The 25,423-nt window shown below is 49.8% G+C and overlaps 1 protein-coding gene, 1 long non-coding RNA gene and 1 pseudogene across 2 annotated transcripts; 2 read left to right on the top strand and 1 right to left on the bottom strand.

The window, feature by feature from the left end:
- The first annotated feature begins 2,638 nt into the window (after positions 1-2,638).
- Positions 2,639-4,120, top strand: LOC125537861 (uncharacterized). The gene is made up of 3 exons (XM_048701183.2): positions 2,639-3,034; positions 3,141-3,353; positions 3,474-4,120. Exons 1-3 carry the CDS (start codon positions 2,672-2,674, stop codon positions 3,726-3,728), a joined length of 831 nt encoding a protein of 276 aa, XP_048557140.2. The 5' UTR covers positions 2,639-2,671; the 3' UTR covers positions 3,729-4,120.
- Positions 4,121-10,565: 6,445 nt separating this feature from the next.
- On the top strand, positions 10,566-13,162 carry LOC125537853 (protein FAR1-RELATED SEQUENCE 5-like; annotated as a pseudogene).
- Positions 13,163-20,320: 7,158 nt separating this feature from the next.
- LOC147992369 (uncharacterized) lies at positions 20,321-23,569 on the bottom strand. Its single transcript, XR_015615277.1, has 3 exons — positions 22,966-23,569; positions 22,775-22,828; positions 20,321-22,666 (listed from the first exon to the last, which is right to left on the bottom strand). It is a non-coding gene; the product is annotated as an uncharacterized LOC147992369 (long non-coding RNA).
- Positions 23,570-25,423: the final 1,854 nt, after the last annotated feature.

Genomic DNA, 25,423 nt, shown 5'->3' with positions numbered 1-25,423 from the left:
AAAACCATTGGTTTTATGACAAAAAAAGAAAAGAAAAAAGTTTTAAAAACCAAAAGAAAAATTAGAAAAAAAAAGGGAGAAAGCTAAAGAGAGATGGCGGCTAGGAAATACTTGAAAAATAATCGAAAATCCTACATACATGGACAGTTTACGCAGCATTATGTGCCTGATTCCAAACTAATCTTCTCTCCCCTCCTGATTTTCAGTGAGGATGGGCCCGTCAGTTTATTTATATCCAATCATAATCAGCCTGGTAAACCACTCCGTAATACTCTATAAAAATAATCCGTGCGTCTAGCATTGCTCAAAAATAATGCTCACCTCTTCCAATTCTCCCCGAGAGCACACTGAAAAGGAGGATCACTCTCCACATAGAGCCAAACATAAAAGACCAGCCTCGTCCAGGCCCAGGCACAAATCAAAAAGACCAGCCCAAACACCGCACGCGCACGTAAACACTGGAAGGCTAAAAAAAAGGAAGTCACACGTAGCGGGCGATCATAAAATTTACACGAAAATTGCAGTTTTAAATCATGTAGTGAGATAACTATATCTCATCTAGATGTGACTTACCAAATAAAAAAATGAATTTGAAACAAAAAATGAAAAAGAGAAATAAAAACAAAAGAGGAAAATGGAAAATGGAAAAGAAAATGGAAAATAAAAAGCAAAAACAGAAGAAAACAGAAAAGATGAAGAATGCAAGCGATCAATGCGAGACGCTTCTTTTATGAGAGCGAACACCAGATCAATGTGGACGCTTTCTCCTTTGTGCTTGTGCCTCTCACTTAGTTATCTTACTCGCTCAAAAGAAAAAGCAGCCGCCGCCGCCGAGTAGAGGACACACAAAATAAAGGTAAGTGTTTGTGGTGCGTGGCACGTACGATACAGGGCAATCAAGCGTTTCATATTTTTCCTCTCCACACCAATACATCAGCACATGGGTCTCGTGCGACATCTGGCCCCACCTCTCGAGCTCTTTCTCTCGTTCAGCCGCTATCTTCTTCCTTTGGATCCCCTTCTCTGCCAGCCGCTATCTTCTTCCTCTGGATCCCCTTCTCTGTCAGCCGCTCCTCGTCTTCCTCCTTCAAGTCCCGCCGCCAGCTAGCCCCAATCTCACATAGGTCCCCATCTCCAACACCAGCGCCCACAAACACTTCTTTCACTGACCACTGCCCTCGGTTTGCAGATTCATTCCGTCCCAGCAAGCCGGAGTTGGGAAGCCGCCATGGAGATGCTGTCTACGAGATGCTGCTCACAGTTTCATACGCCAAACCCGTCTACCAGAGATGCTACAATTGGCGACCTAAAAAGCTACAACAGTTTGATTCAAAAGCTTCAATCTCCGGCATATAAAGTTTTCAACCGGACACACATGCACTGAAAAAGCTACATTCACTCATATGAAAGCTTCAACCGGCGAAAGAGTAGTTTCTCATCCGACCACTACGAAAAAAAAGCTACAACCATTGTTTTGGAAAGTTTCATCCATTGAATTGAAAAGTTTCAACCCTCTTTTCCAAGTTAAAGGCGGCTACTGAGAAGCAAAATAAATGAGGCAACTGACGACAAGAACTTTGCTGGAAGCGGCTAAGTTTTTGCTGCATCCGTCGCCATTTTTTGCTACAACCCGCGACGGATTTTGCTACATCCATTATGGGCGGAGTTGCGACCTACTACAGAGGTGACTTTTTTTGTTGCAGTCGTCCTCAGATTGTGCTACTACCAGCGAGGAATTTTGCTACATCCATCATGACGGAGTCGCGACCCGCAACGGCGGTGACGCCGAATTGCTGCAACCGTCGTAAGTTTTTGCTACCACCGGCGTTTTATTCTGCTACATCCATGAACGGCATATTTTTTTGCTACGACCCATGATTTTGTTTTTGTTTTTGTGACCAGCAAATTGAGGGTGTGGTGCTGCGGCCATCTTCACCGGAGTTGCCATGAAGGTAAGCGCGGGCGGCCAAGGATCCTATGGCGAGCACCAGACCGAGGACGAGCGCGTGCGGCCAACACGGCGAGTAGAGGTTGTCGGCGAGCACGAGGGTAAGGACGAGGACGAGCGCGGGCGGCGCGACGGCAAGGCTGTGAACAACTACGGCAGCGAGCTTCAACGGCAACCGCGACAACAATGACAACGGCTGCGATTTGCGCCGAAGAACGGTTGCTGCAACGTTTCGCCTCACGTGCAGATCTGACGGCCTTCACTACCTGCATCGGACGGCTGGGGTTTAACCGACCTAACAGTTGAGCCGGTGCGTCGGTGTAGAAGCCCCAAAATAAACAGGCTGAAAAGCACGACAGTGGCCTAAGAAATGACGAATGCGGCACACCGTCAAGCCTCGCATGAAAAAAAAACCCGACGAAACGAGATGCAGCCAGTGACGCAAATCAAGCCTCTCACGAGAAAACAAGCAGTAATACATCGAACGGTCCAGGACTTGGATGTAAGATAAATATATTACATCTAGATGTGCAATAGTAATTTTGTTTTCAAAATATGATTAATCACTGTACATTTGAAAAATAATTCGTTACTACTTTTGTGGATCGAGGAAGTGGATAGTAAACAGCCGGTCCTTTTCTTGGGTCCCTATATATTCGGCCTCCTCCATCTGTTCACCTCACAGTAGAGTACTCCAAGTCCTAGGCACCTAGCTACTGCGAGATGCAGAGGCACGCCGGCGATGAGCTCACCATCTCCGTCGACCCAGACACTCTCGACTGCCCCATCTGCTTCCACACCCTCAGGCCTCCGGTGTTCCAGTGCGCCGCCGGGCACGTGCTCTGCTCGTCCTGCCACGACAGACTCCGGCAGAGCCGCAAGTGCCCGGAGTGCTCCGTCGCCACCGGCTTCAGCCGCTGCTACGCCGTCGACCGCATCCTGCGGGCCGTCCGCGTCCCTTGCCCCAACGCCGCGCGCGGCTGCGCTGTCCAGACGTCCCTCCACGAGCGGGAGGAGCACGAGAAGTCGTGCGCGTTGCTCCTGCGCCACGGCCTGGCCACCGTCACCATCAATGACAATGCAAAGGTACGTAGGATTCGACCTTATGCTACCTCCGACTCCGATTCGATCTGCTGTCTTGCTAGCTATGTTGATTGATGATTGCATGTTTCTTGTGTGAGATGAGATGCAGGCCGGAGAGGTCGTCAGGATGGGCCCTTGCGGCGGCGGCGGCGGCGGCAACGACAGAAAGATAGGCATGGTGGGCGAGGTGACACGCATTGTCCAGGTCGCCGTCCGCCACTGCCGCGCCGTTGACGCCGTTCGCGTAACGTACATGCGGAAAGACCGGGAGGAGTCGAACGAGACCGAGCTCTGGGGAGGGAAAGGCGGCATGACCACGGTGGTAATTACTCCTAACTAACAACGGGTCCACGGCCATGCATGAGTTGCCTATAATCATTAGTCTCCGTGTGTTGTGGATGAGTTGACAAGCTGTGTTCTCCTCTTTGTTTCGCGTGTGCAGTTCCGTCTGCAGCGGGACGAATACCTGACGAGCGTGGAAGGCCACTACAGCCACTTCAATGGCAACGTCGTCATCAGGTCGCTCAAGTTCGTCAGCAACCTTCGCACCCACGGGCCGTACGGGAACGCGTGCGGCGTGCGGTTCTCGCTCCCAGCGGGCGCCGGCGGCAGGATCGTCGGCTTCCATGCGCGGTGTGACGACCAGTACCTCCACGCCATTGGCACCTACGTCAAGATGGACGACCGTGCATCGTGATCGACCGCAAATTCGTTTGTATCGTGTAGCGACTGTTTTTGCTTTCATTCATCTAGCTATTTCATTTCGCTTGCTGCTTCTCAAGTCTCGACTCCGTCGATGATCGATGCTCTAGCCCCAGGACTGTTTAGCTAGGAGGAAAAATGTTAGGTTTAATCTTGATTCATGTATCTGCATATTTGTTTTGTCTTGCATATAGCTAGGTTTAGTACTTGCTGGCAAGTCGTACGTGCGTACCAAGATGGCAAAGTCTCGGTAAAAAAGCGCAATAAAGCGAGTATGGTGCGTAGGCGTGATGCTATGATGCCGTGTGATACGGCAGCGTCGTGTGAAGTGACGCGTGCGTGCGCGACGAGACCGGCTGGGTGGATCACTTGGAGCTGAGACACATGGCCAATTTGTTAATTTGTGTTGGTATGCATGCATGCACAATGTTTGTTAGCAGGTTTTCGGAGGAGTAAAGTCTATTTTAAACCTTGAGCTTGTAGACCTTGTCACAAATGAATCCTCATCTTTAAATCCCTGAAGTTTATACCCTGTACTAATCAATCTCGGTCTATCTCCACCCTAGACCTGTTTAGCGCATAGGGAAAGAGATGATCCCGATGGGAGCACATACTACTCTCACTGACTGGTCGGGCCTGCATGTCATATTTATCCTCACCTTCATGTCATTCTTTCTCTCTCGAGCTATCGTGCGCTAGCACAAACACATGACCAACAGCGAATATGGCGATTGCTAACCATATGCGCGCGCAACGCGTATCGCGACCGTCACTTCCTTATGTGGATCCGAGCGGCCTGGCCCACCTGGTCTCCGGAAGAAATCCCTTGTACGATCGAATACAGTCACATCACCCCTGCGGCTACCTATATCTCTCCGCCGTCCTTATCCCTACCCGTGCCCTCCGTCCCTGGTCAATCTGTCTCTCTCTCTCACTCACCTGGATCGACACCGTCGTCGCCACCGCCGGCTCCGTCCCCCTACCAACCTCCAGCCGTGCATCTCCACCATCAGGCGAGCGCTCTCCGTCCTCGCCATGCCTCCTATATCGCCAGATCTATGGCAAGATGGAGCAGGCCAGGCTGCCTCATCCCCATCGAGCTCGGTGGCAGCAAGATCTGCGCGCCGAGACAGTGACACGTCTGGGAGCTCGAAGGCAAGGCGTTGTAGCAGCGATTTATATGTGTTGGCAATAGATTTGTTTTGTTCCCCGTAGGAAGTGGGGTTGCTGTTAGATTTATCTGGTTTATTATTGTCACTGATTTGCTAATGAGTGATGAGTGCGGTTGCAGATCGAGGATTCCTCTTTGTATCGATTTTTTTTACCTTTGGTTGTTTACCACTCCGTTTCCCAGATCTGACCGTAAGTGTACAAAGCTATATCTTTTCTTGAGCCCATGTGACTGAAACCGATATTCAGGCCAGCAGCCATGTCTAATCCATTCTCAAGCTTTCCAGATGGATGGTGTCTCCTGTATGATGAATTTATCTTATTTTATTTGGTCTCCATCATTTTCAGGCAGTTGACTGATTTCAGGCAGTGTCCTCAGTTTTGCCCCAACACTAAGCAAAATGGATTGATCTTATTGTATAACTTTTTCATATAATCATTATATGAACTGCAATGAAAAAATTGGGGACCTTTCTGTTCGCTATCTTTAATTTTTGCCTAAAAGCTTTAATAAGGCAGTGTCCGAACTTTATCACAAGTTCAGTAGAACTTTTCTGTAACTCACCATAATTTGTAATAATTTCTGAAGAACTTTATGAAGGTTGTGTCTGAACTTTGCAACAAATATCAGAAGGACTTTTGAGAAATGGTTTTGACAATAAAGTTTTAGAGTTTTGACCCTCAAGTTCGAATAAGGAGTCAATAAAGTTCTTTGCATCATGAACGTCTGCAATATAAAGTTTTATAGTGTTGACGATAATGTTCAAAAAATGAGTTAGTAAAGTTCTTTGGATTTTCCAGTAATTTTCATTTTTTAATATTAGTTTTCTAGTAATTAAGTAAAGACAGTTCAGCCCATTTAGTTAAACCCGTTCAATTAACCCAGACCCTGCTTCCAATGTCTGCATGTACGCCAAAGTGCTAGAAAGATTGAAATTTGAATCGTCCCTATGCCATGACTGAGTAGTACTTCGACGGGTACAGTCTAGAAAGATTCTTTGTCCCACGCCGGGCCATAGGTGTCTGAAGAAAGCAGGTGTACATATGAATACAGAGAATCTGTGTGGGGGCAGCAACTTGTTGATTTGACATGCATGCTGATGGGTGGACTAGATATGCGGCGCGCGCAACGAGTTAGACAAAATCCGCGTCCGACCAACAGCAGCAACTAGCACACGACCATGGCGACCAGTAGTAACTAGCTGATGCATGGCGTGTTCAGTGTAGGCCTGTAGCGATAAGGACGAAGAAGCGCAATCTTCTGGAGGTGAGTAGCAGCCACACATGCAGGTCGTCGAGCGCGCCGGCCGGTGGGGACGTGGTCGCAGCGGGAGGTTGCTGGTGGCCGTGCCCTGTTGCATCTTGCATGGCGCGAGCGAGCTTGGAGCCCGCGGCCTTCTCATGTCACCGGCGCGCGAGCCTGGCCAAGGATGGAGATGTGCAGCCGTCGGGGAGATGAGCAGCAACCGAGAGAGGATCTCGGCGAGCGCGCCGGCGTGCGCGGACGGAGGCCCAGCGTGAGGTCGCTGATGGTCGTGGACTACTGCTTGGCGCGAGGGAGTTCGTAGCGTGCGGCCTCCTCCTACGTCCCTAGCGCGCGAGCTCGAAGAGGATGTGGGACCTCAGCTACTAGGGACGACGACTCGCAGCCGCGTTGGGGAGATGGGAAGCAACCGCCTGAGGAGATCGGCGAGCGCATCGGCTGCCATGGACGGGGGCGGGGCAGGACTGCAGGAGGTCCCTGGTGGCTGTGCCCTGCTGCGTGGCAGGAGCGAGCTCGGACCTCGGAGCGCGGATCGATGCGGCGGAGCGGCGACTGATGCCGACGAACTGGAGTTGCCGAGGATGAGGCCACGCAAGCCGCATCATCCAGACGAGGCAGCGCACGGCGCCACACCGTGGTCCATGGGGAATCATCGGAGGAGCTCTAAGGCGAGGACAACGAGACAGCGGCGAAGGAAAGGATGTGCCTGAAGGATGGATCTGCAGAAAGGAATCACAGGGGATCGGGATCAGGTGAAAAATAGTGGGTAGGGGAAGACGGATCTCGGCATCCATGCAAACGTGGCAGCGGGAGAAAGAGAGGAGAAGCGATAGATGAAGAAGATGGAGATGACATGTAGGTCCGGATTGTTAGTGAGAGAAACGAGTGATCCCTACCAGGATTGTGCTTACAAACAGTTCTAGGGTTGGCATAGGGTTGAAAACGAACTGGGATTACAAAGGATAGGTACAGATTTCAGGGATTCGAAGATGAGGGTTTATTTGTGACCAACCCTACAACCTCAAGGTTTAAATCAGACTTTACTCTTTACTGAGTCGTGTGGCAGTTGAGACAATGATGCGCACTTGCTGGACGTGGTCAAGCCCTGTGTATATATACTGTGCACCGAGAAATGAAAAATGGGGCCGTGAGGGCTGAGGGAAAAGATGTAATGCATGTGCTCTCACCGGGAGATATAATAGCATCTCTGACAGACGCGTGCAGGAGCAGCACACTAAAAGTTTTTTACAATGGTGAAATAGCGCTTTTGCGCGTCGAACTAGTCAGTTGCTTTACCAAGAGCCCAAAATTTGTAGCGTGCTAGCGTGCCACTCCAGCAGGCGCGGTAAAATAGAGCGCGCGCCCAGCCGGCGCACAAAAAAATACATACAGAATGATCCCAAACATCCAAAATATGCAAATTTCACACAAACAAGATGATCTCAAACATCAATGAGAAATATAGCATAGTTCAAATTCATAACATAGTTCAAAAGATGCAAAGTTCGCACAAACAAGATGATCACATGCAAGTTTATGAACAAGTTTACATGAACGAACTAAACATCAACAATCATTCCCCATCTTCTTCCATCTCGTATGTCTTCTCTTCTTTGTCCATTTCTTCTTCTGATTCTCCATCCTCTTGTTTGTCCTCTCCTTTATTGAAAACTCGAATGGTGTTTGCACTATCAACAAAGGCATCATGCGAAGGCATGTGGGGCCGCCATGGTTCGTTTGGAAGCGGAGCTCCGTGGCTTCACGACAGGCGACGGTGTGATGCCACCCTACGCGCTCGTCCAGGGCGACATGAAGAGCCCGCGCGCGGGTCTGGCGTTCAGAGCAGCAGGGGCGGTGGCGGCGGCGGCGGAGGTATAGCCCGCGCTAGGGTTTGCGGCGGCGGTGACGATGGAGAGGTCGCACATTTATGGAGGGGTTAGGGGATGTCGGTTCGCCCATCCATGGCTGGAGGTCGCTGGCGGCGGCGCGGGGCGTGGCAAAAGCGGGCGGGCGCGGAGAGTTCAGCGGCGGTTGCTCGCTCGCGCGTGATTTCTTTCTGTCACGCGCGATAGCGGACGCGTGAAAAAAGCAGCACGCGAAGCAGTTCTGTTCGGCGCGCGGAGTGATTTTTAGCGCGCGCATGATTTTTGCGCATCTGCTGAAGCTGCCGATTCGGTCGCACATGTTAAAAAGCTGTTTTTTTTCAGGCGTGCGGCTTATTTAGTGTCTCTGTTGGAGATGCTCTAAGAGCAACTCTAGCAGACCTCTCAAAAAGCCCTGACCCACAAAATAACCATCAAAATGCGGGTCGGCGCAGAAAATCCCACCCGAACAGACCCCGCAAAGGCGGCCGGCCTGCAAAAAAATTTGAGGGGCGCGGCAAAATCTTGGCCCCAACCCGCAAAAACGCGGGTTTCCCCTCGCCGCTGCGGTGCCCTGCATATAAGCGGAAGCGGTTGGTGGGGGAGGGGGCATTTCAGCCCGCGTTTTCTGCACGAACCACCTCCCCTCTCCCCCTTGCCCCGCCGCCGGGCCGCCGCCCAAGATTCCGGCGAAAGCAGCCGGCGGGAGCACGCCGAAAGGCCGCCACACGCACGAGGCCTCCCTCCCCCCTCCTGCAACGGTGGGCCGAAAAGTTCTGGATCTGGGCCCTTCATCGCGGGCCACCGGATTTGGCTTTTCCGGCCGCCGGTGGCTGCGCCAAGCGATGGAATGGTCGGGGAGCATCTCCTGTAGCCCTGGCAAGGTCGCATCGCCGCATGCAGGTACGGGTTCGTCCTCCTGCCTCCGCCGCCGGTTTGCGGGCATGGATTCGTCCAGCCATCTATCGGGCTTGGCGCTCGCGCAGCGGCTCCGTGGCTCGCCGATGCTGCCCATACAGTGCGACGACTGCACGCGGATAGTGCCGTGGCTAACTTCGGGCACGCCGAAGCACCCCGGATGGGTGTTCTTCAAGTGCAAATACGATGGGATACGTGTTGTTTTCGTTCGGCTCATTTTGATATACCATTCTTTGGTTCAATTGCGGTAGCTCATGTCGAACTTCATCATGTGTGTAGGAAGAGAGAAGAGAGAGCTATGCAAGGCAGCTCGAGGTAGAAGAAGAAGGGGCGCCGCGAGGAGCCGGCGCCAACATCCATGCGGCCAAGGCCTCCATGTTTATTATTGCCTTTGCTGGTGAATCTTTTTTCAAGGAACTTTGCTGTTGAACTTGGGGCCTTGCTCCGGTGCACCCCCTAACTCAATTTCCTAGGGGTATTCTTGACCCCCGCCATCTATTTTTTCTCCGGCCCGCCGCTGCCCATATCCAAGCCCCGTATAACCCGTATGACCCATACGTATGTATACGGTGACATCCCGAAAAAAAAAGGATGACACGACCCCATGACCAGGTAGGACCTGCCGACGGCCGATCCATCAATCACGCAGCTCAATTAATCATGCAGCTCCATCATTCACGCAGCTCCTCCATCATTCTGGTGAGGTTCTGTAGGAATATCGGCGGCGGCGATCTTATCGCCGGCGATCTCGTCAGAGAGCGCGCGCGGCACCGTCGTCAACCTCCAGTGCTCGCAGGTACCGCATCCCGTTTCCCCATGTTTGTCTCGCTCGCGGCAACATCAAACGAACTATCGATGTTTTCATCGTAGTGGTTAACCTAGCGGGGCGGGTAACCTAGCTTTCTGGTGGTCCAGGCCATCGCATATCTTGTTCTGGTAGTGCTTCTCGTCGTGATATACACAGTGATCACGCAGGCTAAAGTGGGTTTCTTCTTTCTAGGGTTAACCTAGCGCCGGTTGCCGTCGGTTGTGTGCATGACGGCTCCGTTATTTGATGCAGCGGCTTACCTAGGTATCTGGCGATCCAAAGTAATCACGACTGGTGCCGTGCGCTAGGAATTCGGCGGCGCATGTTATCACGGGTAGCGCTGCTTCTCGCGATCCCAAGTGATCACGTACTGGATCCATGGGACATACCTTAATGCCGCTCGGTGTGGAGAGGGGGAGGATCCATGGGCGATCGGAGGTCATTGGCGTCGGTTGTGTGCATGATCTGAACGCCCTCGGTTGGGGCGCTCTCCGGTTGGGGTAGTTTATTTAACATCCGTGATCGTGCGCTAGGTGTTGTATATGTCAGCATTGATAATGTTTGCACATGTGATGATACATATTAATTGTTGTAGGAAATGGCGGACGATGAGTTAACTAATATGATGTATGACATGGAGTTTGGAGAACTGATGAAAGACTGGATAGAAGATTGGTTAGATGATGAAAATTCAGATCGTGGAGATAGGTCAGAGAATGGGAACGAATTGGAAGATCTTAATGTGAGTGGCATTATCATGTTGTAATTTTTTGGTGGCATCCGACAATATTATATTTTGAAAATTTATAGATGGATGGACATGATGATGGTCAGGTAAACAATGAGCATGATGATGGTGAGGAAAACAACCCGGAGATCTCGAATGAAGATTACATTAGTCAGGTATGCAACTGGAATTTTTTGTTGGCATGCATGCAAATTGAATTAATCCTGGAATATTATATGATAAGTACTTATGTATTTGTGTTATATTTTTCAGCTCATTTCCGAATGTCATAATGTGTACGGCTATTACGGTGAATCCGACGCGGAGACATGCCTTGATGTCGAATCATTAGCTGCACATGATTCTGGGGAGTCGCAGTCGCCGGTCATCACGAGTGAGGTATGTATGTAATCAATGTTGTATGGAAGTAATGTTATACCATAGAAAAATGTTTTCATGGCTATGTTATGATTGTGTAGGTGACAGAAGATGATGGGAAAAAGAATGTCCAAGATACTGTCAGTGCAGATGATAAGAGGGATATGTTCATGCAGATAATACAAATGACTTTTACGTCTCACGAGGCTGCATATGATTTCTACAACAGCTATACTAGAGATAATGGTTTCAGCATTAGAAAGAATAAGGTCAGGTATAGCAAAATCGAGTCACGTCATATGCGTTATAGGCGGTTTGTTTGTTCCAGATAAGGAAAACGTGACAGCAGGTTGCTAACCGAGGAAGGACACAACCGTAGGCTCAGACCCGAGACATGCTGCCACTGCGAAGCGCATCTGACCGTGAAGCTTGACCAAAAGCGTGGGGTTTGGTATGTTGATTGTTTTGAGGACAAGCATAGCCATATCTTGGCAGGAACGGACGAGGTACCTTTTCTTTGGTCCCACAGAAAAATCAAAGAGTACCAGAGAGCTGAGATACTGTCCATGGGAGCTGCAGGGATTAGAATTCATGACATGTTGGATTCCTTCATCAGCAAACATGTATGGTATGGCGGTGTTGGTTTTACCAGGCGTGAAATATACAACCTTTGCGCCAGGGAGAAGAGGAAGCTGCTTTCAAAAGGTGATGCTGCCACAGTTATAGGCATCATGGCCAGTAGGAAACAGAGGGATCCTAGCTTCTTTTTTGAGTACAAGCTAGACACGGAAGGACATATGAATAGGATGTTCTGGTGTGACTCCCAGTCTCGTCATGACTATGAGGACTTCGGTGACGTGCTTGTATTTGACAGCACGTACAGGATGAACCGGTATGGTATGCCATTCATACCCTTTGTTGGTCTTAATAATAGAAGACCATTGTTTTTGGTTGTGCCATAGTTTCGGACGAGACCGAAGAGACATATGTGTGGCTGTTGGAGACTTTTTTGAGGTCCATGTGTCAAAAGATGCCGAAGAGTGTTATCACGGACGCCGACGCTGCGATGATCAAGGCAATTCGCCAAGTCTTGCCAGACGTGTGGCACCGTATATGTACGTGGCATATAGAAAAAATATGAAGATTCACCTCAGTCATAAGTCCTTGAAGGAGTTCCAAACTCTTCTGTACTACAACACGTCCACGGCCACGTTTGAGGAGAGATGGCACGCGTTTTCCAAAAGATGGCAGTCAGAAAAAATAGTAACATGGTTGAGACAGATGTATAAGAAGAGGAGACTGTGGGCCGCGGCATATCTGACAGAGGGTTTTTGGCTTGGCATGAAAAGCAACCAGAGGAGTGAAAGTCTAAACTCATGCCTTCACCTCCACCTAGACGGTGAAATGACTCTGGTGGATATGATTTTGCACTATGAGAACGCCGTTGTACGTATCCGTGAGAATGAGGCACGAGATGATTTCACGTCCTCACAGAGTTTACTGGTGCCAGTTACTAGCTCGAAGGAACTTGAGATAGCTGCTTCTCACTCCAGCAAACTTCTATATGTTGCAAGCTGATCTTAGGAAAATTGTCGGCATGGAGATTGTAGAAATAAAGCTCGGAGACGGATCACAGCAGTACATCGTGGCCTGGAAGAATAACCGAAAGAGCCGTTTTTGGGTGGAGTACACTCCAGCAAATTTCGCAGAAACTATAAGGTGCAGCTTCAGAAGAACGATTCGAAAGGGTCTACCTTGCAAGCACATATTTCATGTACTGAAGTACTTGAATATATCTAAAATACCAAAGTGTTTAGTTCTTGTGCGTTTCATGAAAGACGCAAGGTTGGGATTGCCCGCGAGGCGCACAAGCGATCTATTGGGATTTGGATGGGCTAGAGCAGCTGAAAGAATGAAATATAGCCAGGTCAGTGTGTTGGCTTCAGAAGCTATGCATGCAGCATGCAAACACCCATCTTTGTGGGATCAGTTACAGGAGAGTTTGAAGACCGTGATAGCTAAGAGCCATGAGTATGATCAGCTAAAGGGAAATTTGAGTAGGAAAACGGCTGATCTTAGTATTTGTGCAATTGAATACGTAGATGATAGTGAAGGCAACATAGTTGAAGTTCAAGATCCTATTAAAGTATCAACGAAAGATGCAACTAAGATAGATGAGAACCGCCCTATGTCGAAAAATGATAGGCCACTTTCGTACGACGAGATCAGAATCATGTGCGGCGCATGCAAATTGCTAGGGCACACTAAACGCAGCAAGAAATGCAAACTAAATAAGAAGTAAGTTTTTATACGCATTGTAGGTTATAATTGTTTTTAACTTGTCATTCATTAACTTTTCTTGTTATCTTGTGCATAAGCGTGGTGGGCGAAGAAGAGTAGAACAGTTGCTAGAGTTATGTTAGGATGAATCCAGTGATCTAATAGTGAGGTGTTTACAATGTCTTTTGTCATTCAAGATTTTAAATTGCATTGATTTTTATGCGTGGACAATTTGTTGGATTTTATATTGATATACATTTATTTTTAAAATCAGTTTGAATGTGACTCGAAATTTCAGGATTAAAAACAGTTCGGACTGCACCGAAATATGCAAAATTTTGTATAATTTTTTAACCGTGGCCACAATATTGGCTGTAATGCTAACAAAAAGAATATGAGCTCCAAAAAAACTTTAAGAATTAGCAAATGGACTGTAAATTATTAGAAGTAATGGCAGATGGGTTGTATGATGTTTTCCACAGATTTGAGGCTTTCCTAAAAAAAGGTTGACGCACAAGCAATGACTGTTGGATGTCCATCCAACGGCCGTCGTGCTTCTTCAATCTCTGCTCTTCCTGCTCTAGCCGCTCAAACAAACGCCGGCAGGACTGCCTGCTCTCTCCTCCCCGCGGTCGGCTGTGCTGCCACGCAGGCCTCACCGCCCCACCGTACTCCCATCGCTGGCCTAGCCATCCCTCTACTCACCCACACCTACTGTTATTCTCTGGCGAAGGCAGACGAACCAGTAAAAAAACCATCTGTGGAGTGGTTTTTAGCGCGTCTGCTGGAGCTGCCGATTCGGTCGCACGTGCTAAAAAGCTGTTTTTTCAGGCGTGCATTTTATTTAGTGTCTGTGTTGGAGATGCTCTAAGAGCAACTCTAGAAGACCCCGCAAAAATGCCCCAGCCCGCAAAATAACCGCCAAAATGCGGGTCGGCGCGAAAAATCCCGCCCGAAAAGACCGCGCAAAGGCGGCCGGCCTGCAAAAAAATTTGAGGGGGCGGCAAAATCTCGGCCCCAAGCCGCGAAAACGTGGGTTTCACCCTCGCCGCTGCGGTGCCCTACATATAAGCGGAAGCAGTTGGTGAGGGGGGGGGGGGATTCCAGCCAGCGCTTTCCCCACGAACCACCTCCCTTCTCCCCCTCACCCCGCCGCCGGGCCACCGCCCAAGATTTCGGCGAAAGCAGCCGGCGGGAGCACGCCGAAAGGCCGCCACACGCACGAGGCCTCCCCCCTTCCTACGATGGTCGACCGGAAAGTTCTGGATCCGGGGCCCTTCATCGCGGGCCGCCAGATTTGGCTTTTCCGGCCGCCGGTGGCTACGCCATGCGATGGAATGGTCGGGGAGCATCTCCCGCAGCCCCGGCAAGGTCGCATCGCCGCATGCAAGTATGGGTTCGTCCTCCCGCCGCCGTTGACGGTTTGCGGGCATGGATTCATCCAGCCGTCCACCGGGCTCGGCGCTCGCACAACGGCTCCGTGGCTCGCCGATGCCGCTCATACAGTGCGACGACTGCACGCGTACAGTGCTGCGGCTAACTTTGGGCACACCGAAGCACCCCGGATGGGTGTTCTTCAAGTGCGAATATGATGGCATACGTGTTGCTTTCGTTCGGCTCATTTTGATAGCTCATTCTTTGGTTCAATTGCGGTACCTCATGTCGAACTTCATCATGTGTGTAAGAAGATGGATGCTCATTTTGGTTTTGGGAAGGCGAATACATTGATTTGTTGATAGGAAGAAACTTAATAGACGTTGATGCACCCTTTAGAAGAATCGAAGGCAATGATGCGGCTGCATGTGCAACTAGAGGGGAAGTAACGTCTACTTCTTTCGAACCAAAGAAAAAAGAATGCGAAATCAAGAATCCATAGATCAACAACGAATGCATGGAGAAGATATTAGTCCAACTAGTGGGAGCAGTCATGGAAGTTGGAAATCTTCTAAAATGCATATTTGTGGTTCTTGTTTTCTTTGGTCTTACTATTCTAGCAAATATTTAGTGATGTCTTATGTATCCAATGTTGTTGAAAAAGCAAAAAAAAATGATTATGTTGGACCAAATTAAGATGCAAATTTAAGTTTTCCGGGCCGGGAGGAGCTGCGCCAGATCAAACCCCGCAAAGCTGAACCCGTAAAAGAGCATATTCCGCGAATATCCTTTTTTACGGGTCCGTTATGCGGGGTCGCATCTTGCAGCCGTCCGCACCGGCCTGCAAAGCCATTTTTCAGCGAACTGCAAACGCATTTTACGGGCCGGCCGGATGCGGGGTCTTCTAGAGTTGCTCTAAGCAAAGCTAGTAGTCTCCAGGGGGAAATATCTTGTACTCCCATCCCTAGGGTGCTCCCGGTGCTCCAAAACTCGGTGGCACATTTTTTAAATGTTTAAAAAATTCTGAAAAAAATCCAGCACATTGACACAACATCAAAGTATGTTGCCAAAAAATTTGAAATCAAAATTCAAAACATAGCTTGAGAAACATAAATGACAAAATCGACAGTAAATAGTACACAACATAAGATGGGCTTTAGATTAGGCCCATTATCACATTGATGTTAATTTTGTCATTTTTGTATCTCGAGCAATGTTTCGAATTTTGATTTGAATTTTTTGACAACATACATTGATGTTGTATCAATGTGCTGGATTTTTTTCAGAATTTTTTGAACATTTTAAAATGTGCTACCGAGTTTGGAGCACCGGGAGCACTCTAGGGGTGGGAGGACCAGATATTTCCCCTAGTCTGAGGTGTGTGTGTGTGTCCCCTTTGCATGTGTTCTTGTGAGAAACCATAGAAGAGAGAAGAGAGAGCTGTGCAAGGCAGCTCGAGGCAGAAGAAGAAGCGGCGCCGCGATGAGCCGGCGCCAACATCCATGCGGCCAAGGCCTCCATGTTTATTATTGCCTTTGCTGGTGAATCTTTTTTCAAGGAACTTTGCTGTTGAACTTGATCGAGAAACAGAGAAAATCAAGTCCATTAACTGAACTATTTCATCTTTTTTAGGGAACTATTTAATCTTTTAATTCTAGTGCGTTTGTGTCTTTTACACATCCCAGACATGTATTAGTACTTAGAATTCCTAGCCGCTGATCTGTAAAAAAATAATTAAAACCAGTTCCCTGTTGAAGGCTAGAAGCGGATTATTTTCTCTCTTTTCTATGGTTACGATCTTTAGCATCTCCAACGCCGGGCCACAAATCACGGCTAAACGTGGTTTCCTGAAGATTTTTGCCATTGTTGGTGATCTGCATCGTATGTAGTTGCAGAATCGGCTAATCTTTTTTTTTTGAGTGGATGAAGAATCAGCTAATTAAGCGAGGCTTTATGCAGTCCCAAGGTTTCTAGTATGGTACTAGTTCTTTTTAGTATGGCTGGTCACAGGCGTGTTTGTGGAATGTTAGCAATTACTCCCTCCGTCCCATAATATCGAACTTTTTTGACATTAGCGTAGTGTTAAAAAACGTCTGATATTATGGGATGAAGTGAGCATGTATCAAGAACTGCAGGAATCATCAACTTGGCCATACAGTGCAAGAGGTTCCATAGCTGCTAATAACAGTATATTATATATGTGCCTGGAAGTAATGGTCATATGTGGAACTGTATATTCATATAGAAGCGACCTCAAGATCCATCTTGACTTTTGAATACTCTCAAAACGTCCAAAAGAGAACACGAGTTTATTGTTAGACCATTTATGAAGTGACATGCATTAACAAAGGTAGTTGCTCGTGTGCTTCTATGTACCCAACATGGTTATGTATGATCATGTCTTTACAGAAATATTTGACAAAATATAAAAAGAATGCAGTGCATTATTTGTTGGAAGAGATGAAACGCTCCAAATCCAAGTTACAAAGATGAAACCTACCGTCTAGTGTCTTAAATGGGTTCCTGGATGTTCCTGTTGAGTAACGTGATTGTATTAGAAAACATAGGTTAGACTAGGAAATATTCTGGCTTGTCTTGTACTCCAAGTAGATCATGTACTCCTATATATATGCCCACGAGGCTCAAGCAATACAACGAACTATTCCACCAATCCTATCTCTTCCCTCTAACATGGTATCTACCGCAAGTCGATCCTAAACCCTAGCCGCCGCCGCTTCTGCACTTGTGCGCCGCCCCCCGGGCGGTCGGCCTCCATGACCGCCGCCGGGGGCCGCGCCGCCCGTACCTAGGGTTCGTCCGCCGGCCATGTTGGCCGGCTGCCCTAGAGAGTCTTTTTCTCGATCCTTTGATCTGGATTTTCTCTCTCTCGCCGGTCGCTTTGATCGGCGTCTCCTTTTTGGTTTTTCGGTCTATGTGATCCGGTTTGCGTCGCCCACCACCGTCGTCGACCCCGTGCGCCTCTGCTCCAACACCGGCGTAATCGGTCGGCTTCTTCAACGACCCGGCGGCCTCGCGCGTCGTCCGCGCGTCTGCCCGTCGGTCGCCCCGACCCGGCGCCCTCGCGTGGCGTCCGCGCGTCGGCCCGCCGGTCGCCCCGACCCGGCGGCCTCGCGTCATGCGGCGGCCCTTCACCGCCGCCGTTCGTGCAACGGCCCGTCCGTCGATCTACGCCGGCCGTCACCGCCCTGCTCCAACCGGGACTCCTGCATCACCCCGACCCGGCGGCCTCGCGCCATGCTGCCGCCAATCATAGCCGCCATGCTACCCGCCGCCGCCGGCTTCATCTTGGACTCCGCCGCCATCGCGCCTCCACCGAGCGGCGTCCCCGACCTCGCGCGCGATCGGATTGATCACCCGCCCGCCGCCGCGATCCGCCTCATCTACGCCATGCGACCGACCTGGCCCGTCGGTTACGCGCGCCTCCGCAGGTCCCGTGAAGATCGTCCCCGAGTTCAGCGCGCCTCTCCACCGATCGAGCATCGGGCTGCCGCAGGGTCGCCCCGTCGGGCCGCAGCGTCGCCGCCCCGTGGTTCTCCTCGCGGCTGCATCGACTCGTGCATGGCCGCTGCGTCGCCCCTTCGGGCCGTAGTGTCGCGATACGCGGTCCCCGCCGCCGCACCGAGGCCGTCCCTGCGGTTGCACCGACTCGCGAACCGCCGTTGTGTCGCCCCTTCGGGCCGTAGCATCACGGCCCGTGGTCCCCGCCGTCGCCCCGACCCGCCTGCCGCCGCTGCGTCGCCCCTTCGTGTCGTAGGGCCGCAACCCGCGGTCTGCTCCGCCGTCACCGCGCGTCGACATCCCGTGGTATGGGCCGCGCGGTCTTCCTTGGCGCGGGAACGCCACCGTCCGCGCCGGTCTTCATCACGCTGTCAGAGTTCTTCGCCTATTTCGAGCATCGCCGCCGCACTCCTAACCTGGCCGCCAACGCCGCTCTTCTTTGGCCGCCGCCGCCGCTACCTCCGTAGCCGCCGCAGCCGCCCGTCCAACCCCTTCGTCTTCGTCCAGCACCAGCCCGTCGCCAGCGTCACAGTCATCTACCCCGACCACTTCGTCTACTCCGACCACCGTTGGTGACATCGGCCTCGCGCCAATGGACGCCGCAATCGTCGTCGAGTTCTTCTCTGTTGGCCCCTCTGACTTCTCTGACATAGCGTATAGCTCGTGCAGGTCCCTCGTCTATGCATGCCCGGTGTTGGCAACACCAATGCGTGCCTTCATCCACGACGTGTCCTCGGGCCTGGCAAGCCTGGTCGACACTTCGTCAACTTCGTCTTCGTCTGTCTACGCATGCTCGGTGCTGGCAACACTGATGCGTGCCTTCGTCCACGATGTGTCCCCGGGCTTGGCAAACTCGCCGTGACGCGTCGTTAACAACATTTTCTTCCCGGCACACCCCTACTTCGACACCATTGCGCCCATGCTAACTCAGCGCCTCCATGCGCCCGCGGCTCCACGGCGACTCCCTCGACACCGGTCACCCTGACTCGACATCGACCACGCGGCATTCTTCGCACGGCTACCTCGACCATGGCTCCACCACCCACGCTCTCGGCTACCTCGACAAACGACACAAAGGGCTACCGCCTTGCTTGAGCAACCTCGTCGGTTTCCACTCCAGCCATGACTCTGCGATGCATCGACCGTTACGACTGTGGGGGGGTGTCCGTCGGCTTGCCTTCGGATTCCTCTCCAGTCTCACCGTCCGCGTCGCTACCGTTGTGACTGTGGGGGGATGTTGAGTAACGTGATTGTATTAGGAAACATAGTTTAGACTAGGAAATATTCTGGCTTGCCTTGTACTCCAAGTAGATCATGTACTCCAAGTAGATCATGCCCACGAGGCTCAAGCAATACAACGAACTATTCCACCAATCCTCTCTCCTCCTTCTAACAGTTCCGTCAATGGGATCATAGACTTGCCGTGTCTTTTTTTTTGAAAAAGAAAGGGGCTTGAGCCACCTTTATATTTCAAAGCAGGCTGCAGCCTGAGTAACATACAAACATGGGGCTTGTGGGGTGCACTTTAGTGCAAAACCACAAGGAAAACTTGGCAGAAAAGGAGTGTTTCAGACAGAAGAAGAACAAGAAGAAGGAGAACTAGAGGCCATCCATATGACTATGTTGCTACTAGATTGCCCCAAAACTTGAGGTCCTCCTTATCTTGCTGCTTTTTGGCTCTGAAGTACCAAAGACGGATCATATCTACAGCATAAAAATGTATGTAAGCGTCTGTCCAAGACCGTGAGTTGAAAACACGATTGTTTCGGGCATGCCAGAGAGTGATGGCCTAGGCGGCAAAAGCCACATTCCATTTGCGCTTGAACTGAAGTTGAACAACAGCTTGCCGGACGAAAGAGAGGATATCAGGTGCCCTGCCAGCTAACGTTGCCAGCCGTAGGTGCTGCCAAAGAGTGGAGGCCGCCTGACAATGCAGCAAAATGTGATGAATCGACTCCATTGCAGGGCAAATGTCACAACCGGAGCCAGCAGCAACGACAGTCCAATTCTTCTTGATCATGTTGTCTCTGGTGTTGAGCCGGCCCAAAAATCTAACCAAAGGAAGGTTTTGTGTTTCAAAGGAATCAGAGCGTCCCAGATCAAGTCATGGAAGACAAAAGAAACACCACGGAAGGTCAGGAGCCGGTAGAAGTAGCCCGTGCTAAGATGCTTGTCAGAGACTGATGGTAAACGGACATCCTCTCTTGACCCATCAGGAGCTAGTGGAGCAAGCAGTTGCTGCAGCAGGACAAGCTCATGTTCAGAAGAGCGGGAGAGGTTGGGGTGGAGCCGCACTGACCAGGTACCATATGAGTACTGTGAGAGCACGAAGCAACAACGGTTCCTTGCCAAGGGTGTGGCACCCCGGCTCATAGAAAACCGGAACGCCACGTATTCCAGCCCAGAGATCGAGGAGAAGTCTTCTGGAATACGACACTACTTAGCATAGAACAAACCAGCTTTCTATTATTACACGAATATGATTACAAGGTCTCCGATATTACAATGAATAACATCGGCATGGCGACACTGCGCCATCCTTAGTTGCTCTATGCAAGCAGCAGAACAACTCGAAGCAGCGGAATAACTCTAGCAGTAGAAAAACTATTGGTAGCGGAACAACGACGATGGTGGTAAACTCCACTCCGCAGGGACTCTAGCTGGAACGCTTATCCTAGCTCGCGAACACATGAACAACACCAAACAAGCAAGCAATCCAGGCACGACCTGCAAGTTGGCATGACACGCCAGGTCAGTACATTGAATGTACTTGCAAGCTCACAATTAACCAGAAGCATTCAAGACAAATAACAGCATGGCAACTACAGGTTAAGCAGGAATTAACATGAGATCCTTATAACAACATGATATGAGCACATGATATCCAAAGTAATACTCCAAATTAATACCAGATACCATCATGAATATAATCATAATAGCCATTAAGAATCCAAAGGCAATATGAACCTGATACGGCTAGAACAATATGAGCATGGCATGAACATATAAATCTGACGATACTAGCATGCAACATGATGACACTATATGCACCAATTATTCTGCTCGGGTTATCTCGTAACCATCACACGCAGCACTTACCAACCTCGGACATCACACGATCATCTCAGGATCAAATCAAGCTTGGTATAAACAATACCATAGTAATCATTAAATGACCACAATGAGCTTGATCTTTACCCATGATTCTCGCACAACATCACGAATATCCAACAACTCGGTATCCTCGATACCACAGTGATCATTCCAGCGATCACAACCATGACCAACACTTGGTCTCAAACAGTGATCATTCCGGCGATCACAACCATGGCCAACTCTTGGTCTCAAACAGTGATCATTCTGGCGATCACAACCATGACCAACTCTTGGTCTCAAACGGTGATCATTCCGGTGATCACAACCAACTTATCTCCTCATCGAACTGGGGTTGTCATTAATCAAGTTATTATTAATACTGTTGACTCACGATGGGACCGACACGAACTGGGCCCTTATCCGCGAGCGCGGCTATCGCTAGATTTAATATACACTCTGCAGAGGTAGCACACTGTACCCACACCATGGAACCCATGGCCTCGCACTCCCATTCGGGTGGACCAATGGCGTTCCGACAAAACCGATCTATTGTCATGACACTCTCCCGGCCACTCCGACCCACTCCCAACTGGGCTAGTCCTGGGTGGCCCCGTGTCTACCAAAGACACCCCGACCACCGTCGTGGTCAAAACTCCCTCACGGGGACCGGATCCATAAAAATAAAAATAACGGGCACACAAGGTTATGTCCGCCTACTTGATCAGGGTAAGCACGCCCATAACCTTCCCTCGTGGGAGGCACCGGCGAGATGCACGACAATAGACCCAGTTAGGACCTGACCCATAAGGTAAGCGTGGTTGCACTGGTCAGTTTCGATTTGGCGGCACCATGACTCAGCCAACAGTTGTTCAAGTTCAATTAAATCCGGTTAAACTTGAATGCAAAATGCTGAGCCATGATAAAATAACATGATGCAATGACAATGCATGAGCATGATATCAACATAATCACGGGATGCAACATAACTATCCACCACATCAACTATGAAATAATCTCCAACTGAACATGGCATAATGGCGAGCATAAATATTACAAGTGCAACACTACTCATAGTATAACATAACATGACCACTAGCATCAACCATAAATAACATGCAAGAACTTATCAATAACATCACCGAGTAACACTTAACCAACTAACAGCAACGGAACAATGCCTATTAACAGTACTCGGTAACCGACGTTAGTCATGCACCGAAGAGCATGACCAACCCAACATGTACTACTATCAAGCATGGCAATATGAAAGTAATACTAGCAACTAGCAGGGCATGATAACCAGGTGCATAACAACATAGCAAACAAGTAAGCACAATCCCAGAAGCATTTCCGAAACAATGATAACCATATTTTAAACAAGCAATCATTTAATAAATATTCAAGTTGAAAACCATGGCTACTGCATGACTACCATGCAAGTGGGTATTGTGGCTTGCCTAGGGGTGAAGAAGGCACAGGGGAGAAGTGCGGTGAAGCCGCGGAAAGATTTGCCGGAAACAGTTCTCTCTCGGAGGGGCTGTTTACATGCAAGGACAAAAATGTCATTTTCACAGTGTCAAATCATAGTGAAAATGAAACCAACAGAACGGGCTCGACGAAACGAAGACTTGGGCTTTGGAATCACCTGATTTGGAGTTGTGGTTAAAAAGATATGAAGGGTTGAAGTTCAAGGACTTTTCTGCAAAAATATCATCACAAACAAGTCCCTGAGTGGATAAGGCAGAAGCGCAAAGTTAGAAATACGCTTTCTTTTTAAGAAAACGTATTCTGGGCTGAAACAGAGAGCAAATACACTTTCAGTAAAAGAAAACGTACTCGGAGGAAAATACGCTTTCTTTACGCGAAATGCACTGGAGTGTTTTACGCCTGCACTTAAACACGTGGCAGAGGCGAGGCAGGGGCTTGAGCAGCTGACGTGCGGGTCCCACGGGTGGGGCCTGTCACTTATCCAGGTCAGCGTGGCGCATTCCGGCTTATCCATCTCCCTCTCCTGGCTCCTTCTTCTTCTTGCCCGACGCGAAGAACAGAGGAGCAGGGGAGGGGCGACACCGGCGACGGCCCGGCCAGCCCCGGTGGTCTCCGGCCGAGATCCGGCCACCGGTGGACTCGGGACAGTTCGCCGCTCCCGCCTGGAGCAATATCAGCGCCGAAGAGGGTACGGGGCGACGGCGACTCGCGGAACAGAGAGCTCGGGCGGTGAGGCTGATCTTGGGGTCGCGGCCACACGAGCTCCGGCGAGGAAACGAGAAGCTAGGGAGGGCTGCGCTGGAGTGGGGAGGCTAGTGGTGACGACCAAAAAGAGAGGGAGGACTCGGTTAGGCCGAATTTAAGCGGAGCACCGCGGCGGCCATGGCGGCTAGTGGAGGGCTCGAGGCGTCCTCGGGCTCGGGGAAGTGGCTAGGCAAGACTAGAGGAGGGTTGTGAGGTGGGTGGTGAGCTCGGAGGCGCTCGGGATGGGCTTATATAGCCGCGGGGTGAGGTGCCGCGCTGTCGTCGCCGTGGACGCGTGTCCGGCACCGCGGACGCGTGCCCTCGCTCGCGAGCTCGGAGGTAGACGACGTAGGAGGAGCAGTGGAGGCTCTCACGGGGCAGAGGGGGCCAAGGGGGCGCAGGGAGGAAGAAGACGGCGAAGAACCGAGCCAAAATGCCACTGTACGTCCGTGGGCACGCGGCGGTTTGCGTCGGTGAGGATGCTGCCGGAGGGGGAGCGGGGTCCAGGTGATCGGCGACGACGAGAGGAAGACAAAGGACATGCTCACGCGCGTGAAGCCGACGAGAGGGGAAGGGTCCCGAGCACAAACGACGTTCTGGCCGCGCACACTGCATGTCAAAGCGGTGGTTACCGCGCGCACTGGTGCACACAATGGCACACGGCCGGCCAAGCAATGTCTGGGGGCTTGTCCTTCCTGGGAGGTTGCATCTCATGTGGTAGATTGGTTAAAAGTGACATGGTTAAATGGCAGTTAACCTCTGAAGTTTACTGCAGTAAACTTTGAGGAGCACTGGCGATCCACAGGAGAGGGATTGGAAGCAATGGAGTTGTCTGGTAGATTTAGGGTAAGAAGGACTTACATCCTGGTAATTTTGAGAAGAATTGGACCAGTAATAAATATAGTTGCTTTACAACTAAGTAATCTGGTCCAGAATGAAGATCATGATGATGCTCCCAAATGGAGAAGCCACTTGAGCGGAACTTTGGCAAGGCAGGCTTATTTGGCCATATGAAGATGTTGCAAAAGGTTTCATACCAATTGGATAAACCAAAATGGTACTTCCTTCACAAACATTTTCACTGACCAGAAACTTGCAAAAATTCTAGAGGCCAAATGGCTTGATGAAACATGCCCAAAATGGGTGGAGGTAGGTTATATGGATAAAAGAAGGCCTAGAAAAATTGGCAACCATAATGGAGCAAGATACAATATACTTGCTTCACAAACTGAAATTTTGGACAGAATTAAAGAATTGATGGTGAGCTCACATGGAGGCATGACATGAGCTCTACTTTGGTGGAGAGTGATGATTTGGTTATATCTAGGGCCATGCAAAATTGCAACTCATTTGGATATGCCTAACTTGTACATCCTTCACAACCACTTCCCTCATATAGGAACTTTGGAAAATCATAATTAAATAATTACTAGGCAAATGAGGTTGCACTTTGGCATGTGGCAATGATATGGTCAGGAAAAGGTGTCCAAGGAGTTTGAGGTCAATCGGGAAAAGATAAGTGGCACTTGCTTCATATTCTGCCATTTTGGGCAGAATAGGAAATGAATTATTTGAGCATGATGGGGAACATGGAAAATGAAATATTTTGCCATATTTGAGAAAGATGTGACCCAAACAATTTATGAGAATTACTTGGGAATTTTAGGAGTGATGGAAATAAAGGTTGCTTCACAACCTAGGGCAAATTGGGTTATTCCTTTAATAGAAAAGGAATATTCCCAATAAAATAGAATATTGGGATTTGGGCTAGGATGAAAATGACAGGGTCTAGGGAAGGATTTGGGAATGACAAGCCACTCTGGAAGCAAAGAAGAAGGCATCTTCTTCAGTTTCCAGACCACAAAGCCACGGAAAAAGAAAACTCAAGCAAAAACCTCATAAAAACAAAAGAAAAAGAAAGGGCCAAAAATAAGGCTGTCACAAACCTTACCCCCTTAAAGAAATCTCGTCCTCGAGATTTGGTTGCTCAGGGAACAAGTATGAAAATACTGACTTAAGGAAACCGTTTCCAACTCGGGTATCCTTTTTCTTATTTTTGTTC

This window comes from Triticum urartu, chromosome 1A, assembly GCF_056163025.1.
Source record: "Triticum urartu cultivar PI428250 chromosome 1A, HENAU_Tu73, whole genome shotgun sequence".
Lineage (NCBI taxonomy): Eukaryota > Viridiplantae > Streptophyta > Magnoliopsida > Poales > Poaceae > Triticum > Triticum urartu.
Note: the sequence above shows the minus strand (reverse complement) of the source record. Positions and strands in the feature narration are given on the sequence as shown.

What these genes read in the sequence shown, in the direction of transcription:
- LOC125537861 (XM_048701183.2), top strand. Translation starts at nt 2,672, where the DNA reads ATGCAGAGGCACGCCGGCGATGAGCTCACCATCTCCGTCGACCCAGAC. An exon ending in CCATCAATGACAATGCAAAG is followed by an intron (nt 3,035 to 3,140) that starts GTACGTAGGATT and finishes GATGAGATGCAG; the next exon opens with GCCGGAGAGGTCGTCAGGAT. An exon ending in AAGGCGGCATGACCACGGTG is followed by an intron (nt 3,354 to 3,473) that starts GTAATTACTCCT and finishes TCGCGTGTGCAG; the next exon opens with TTCCGTCTGCAGCGGGACGA.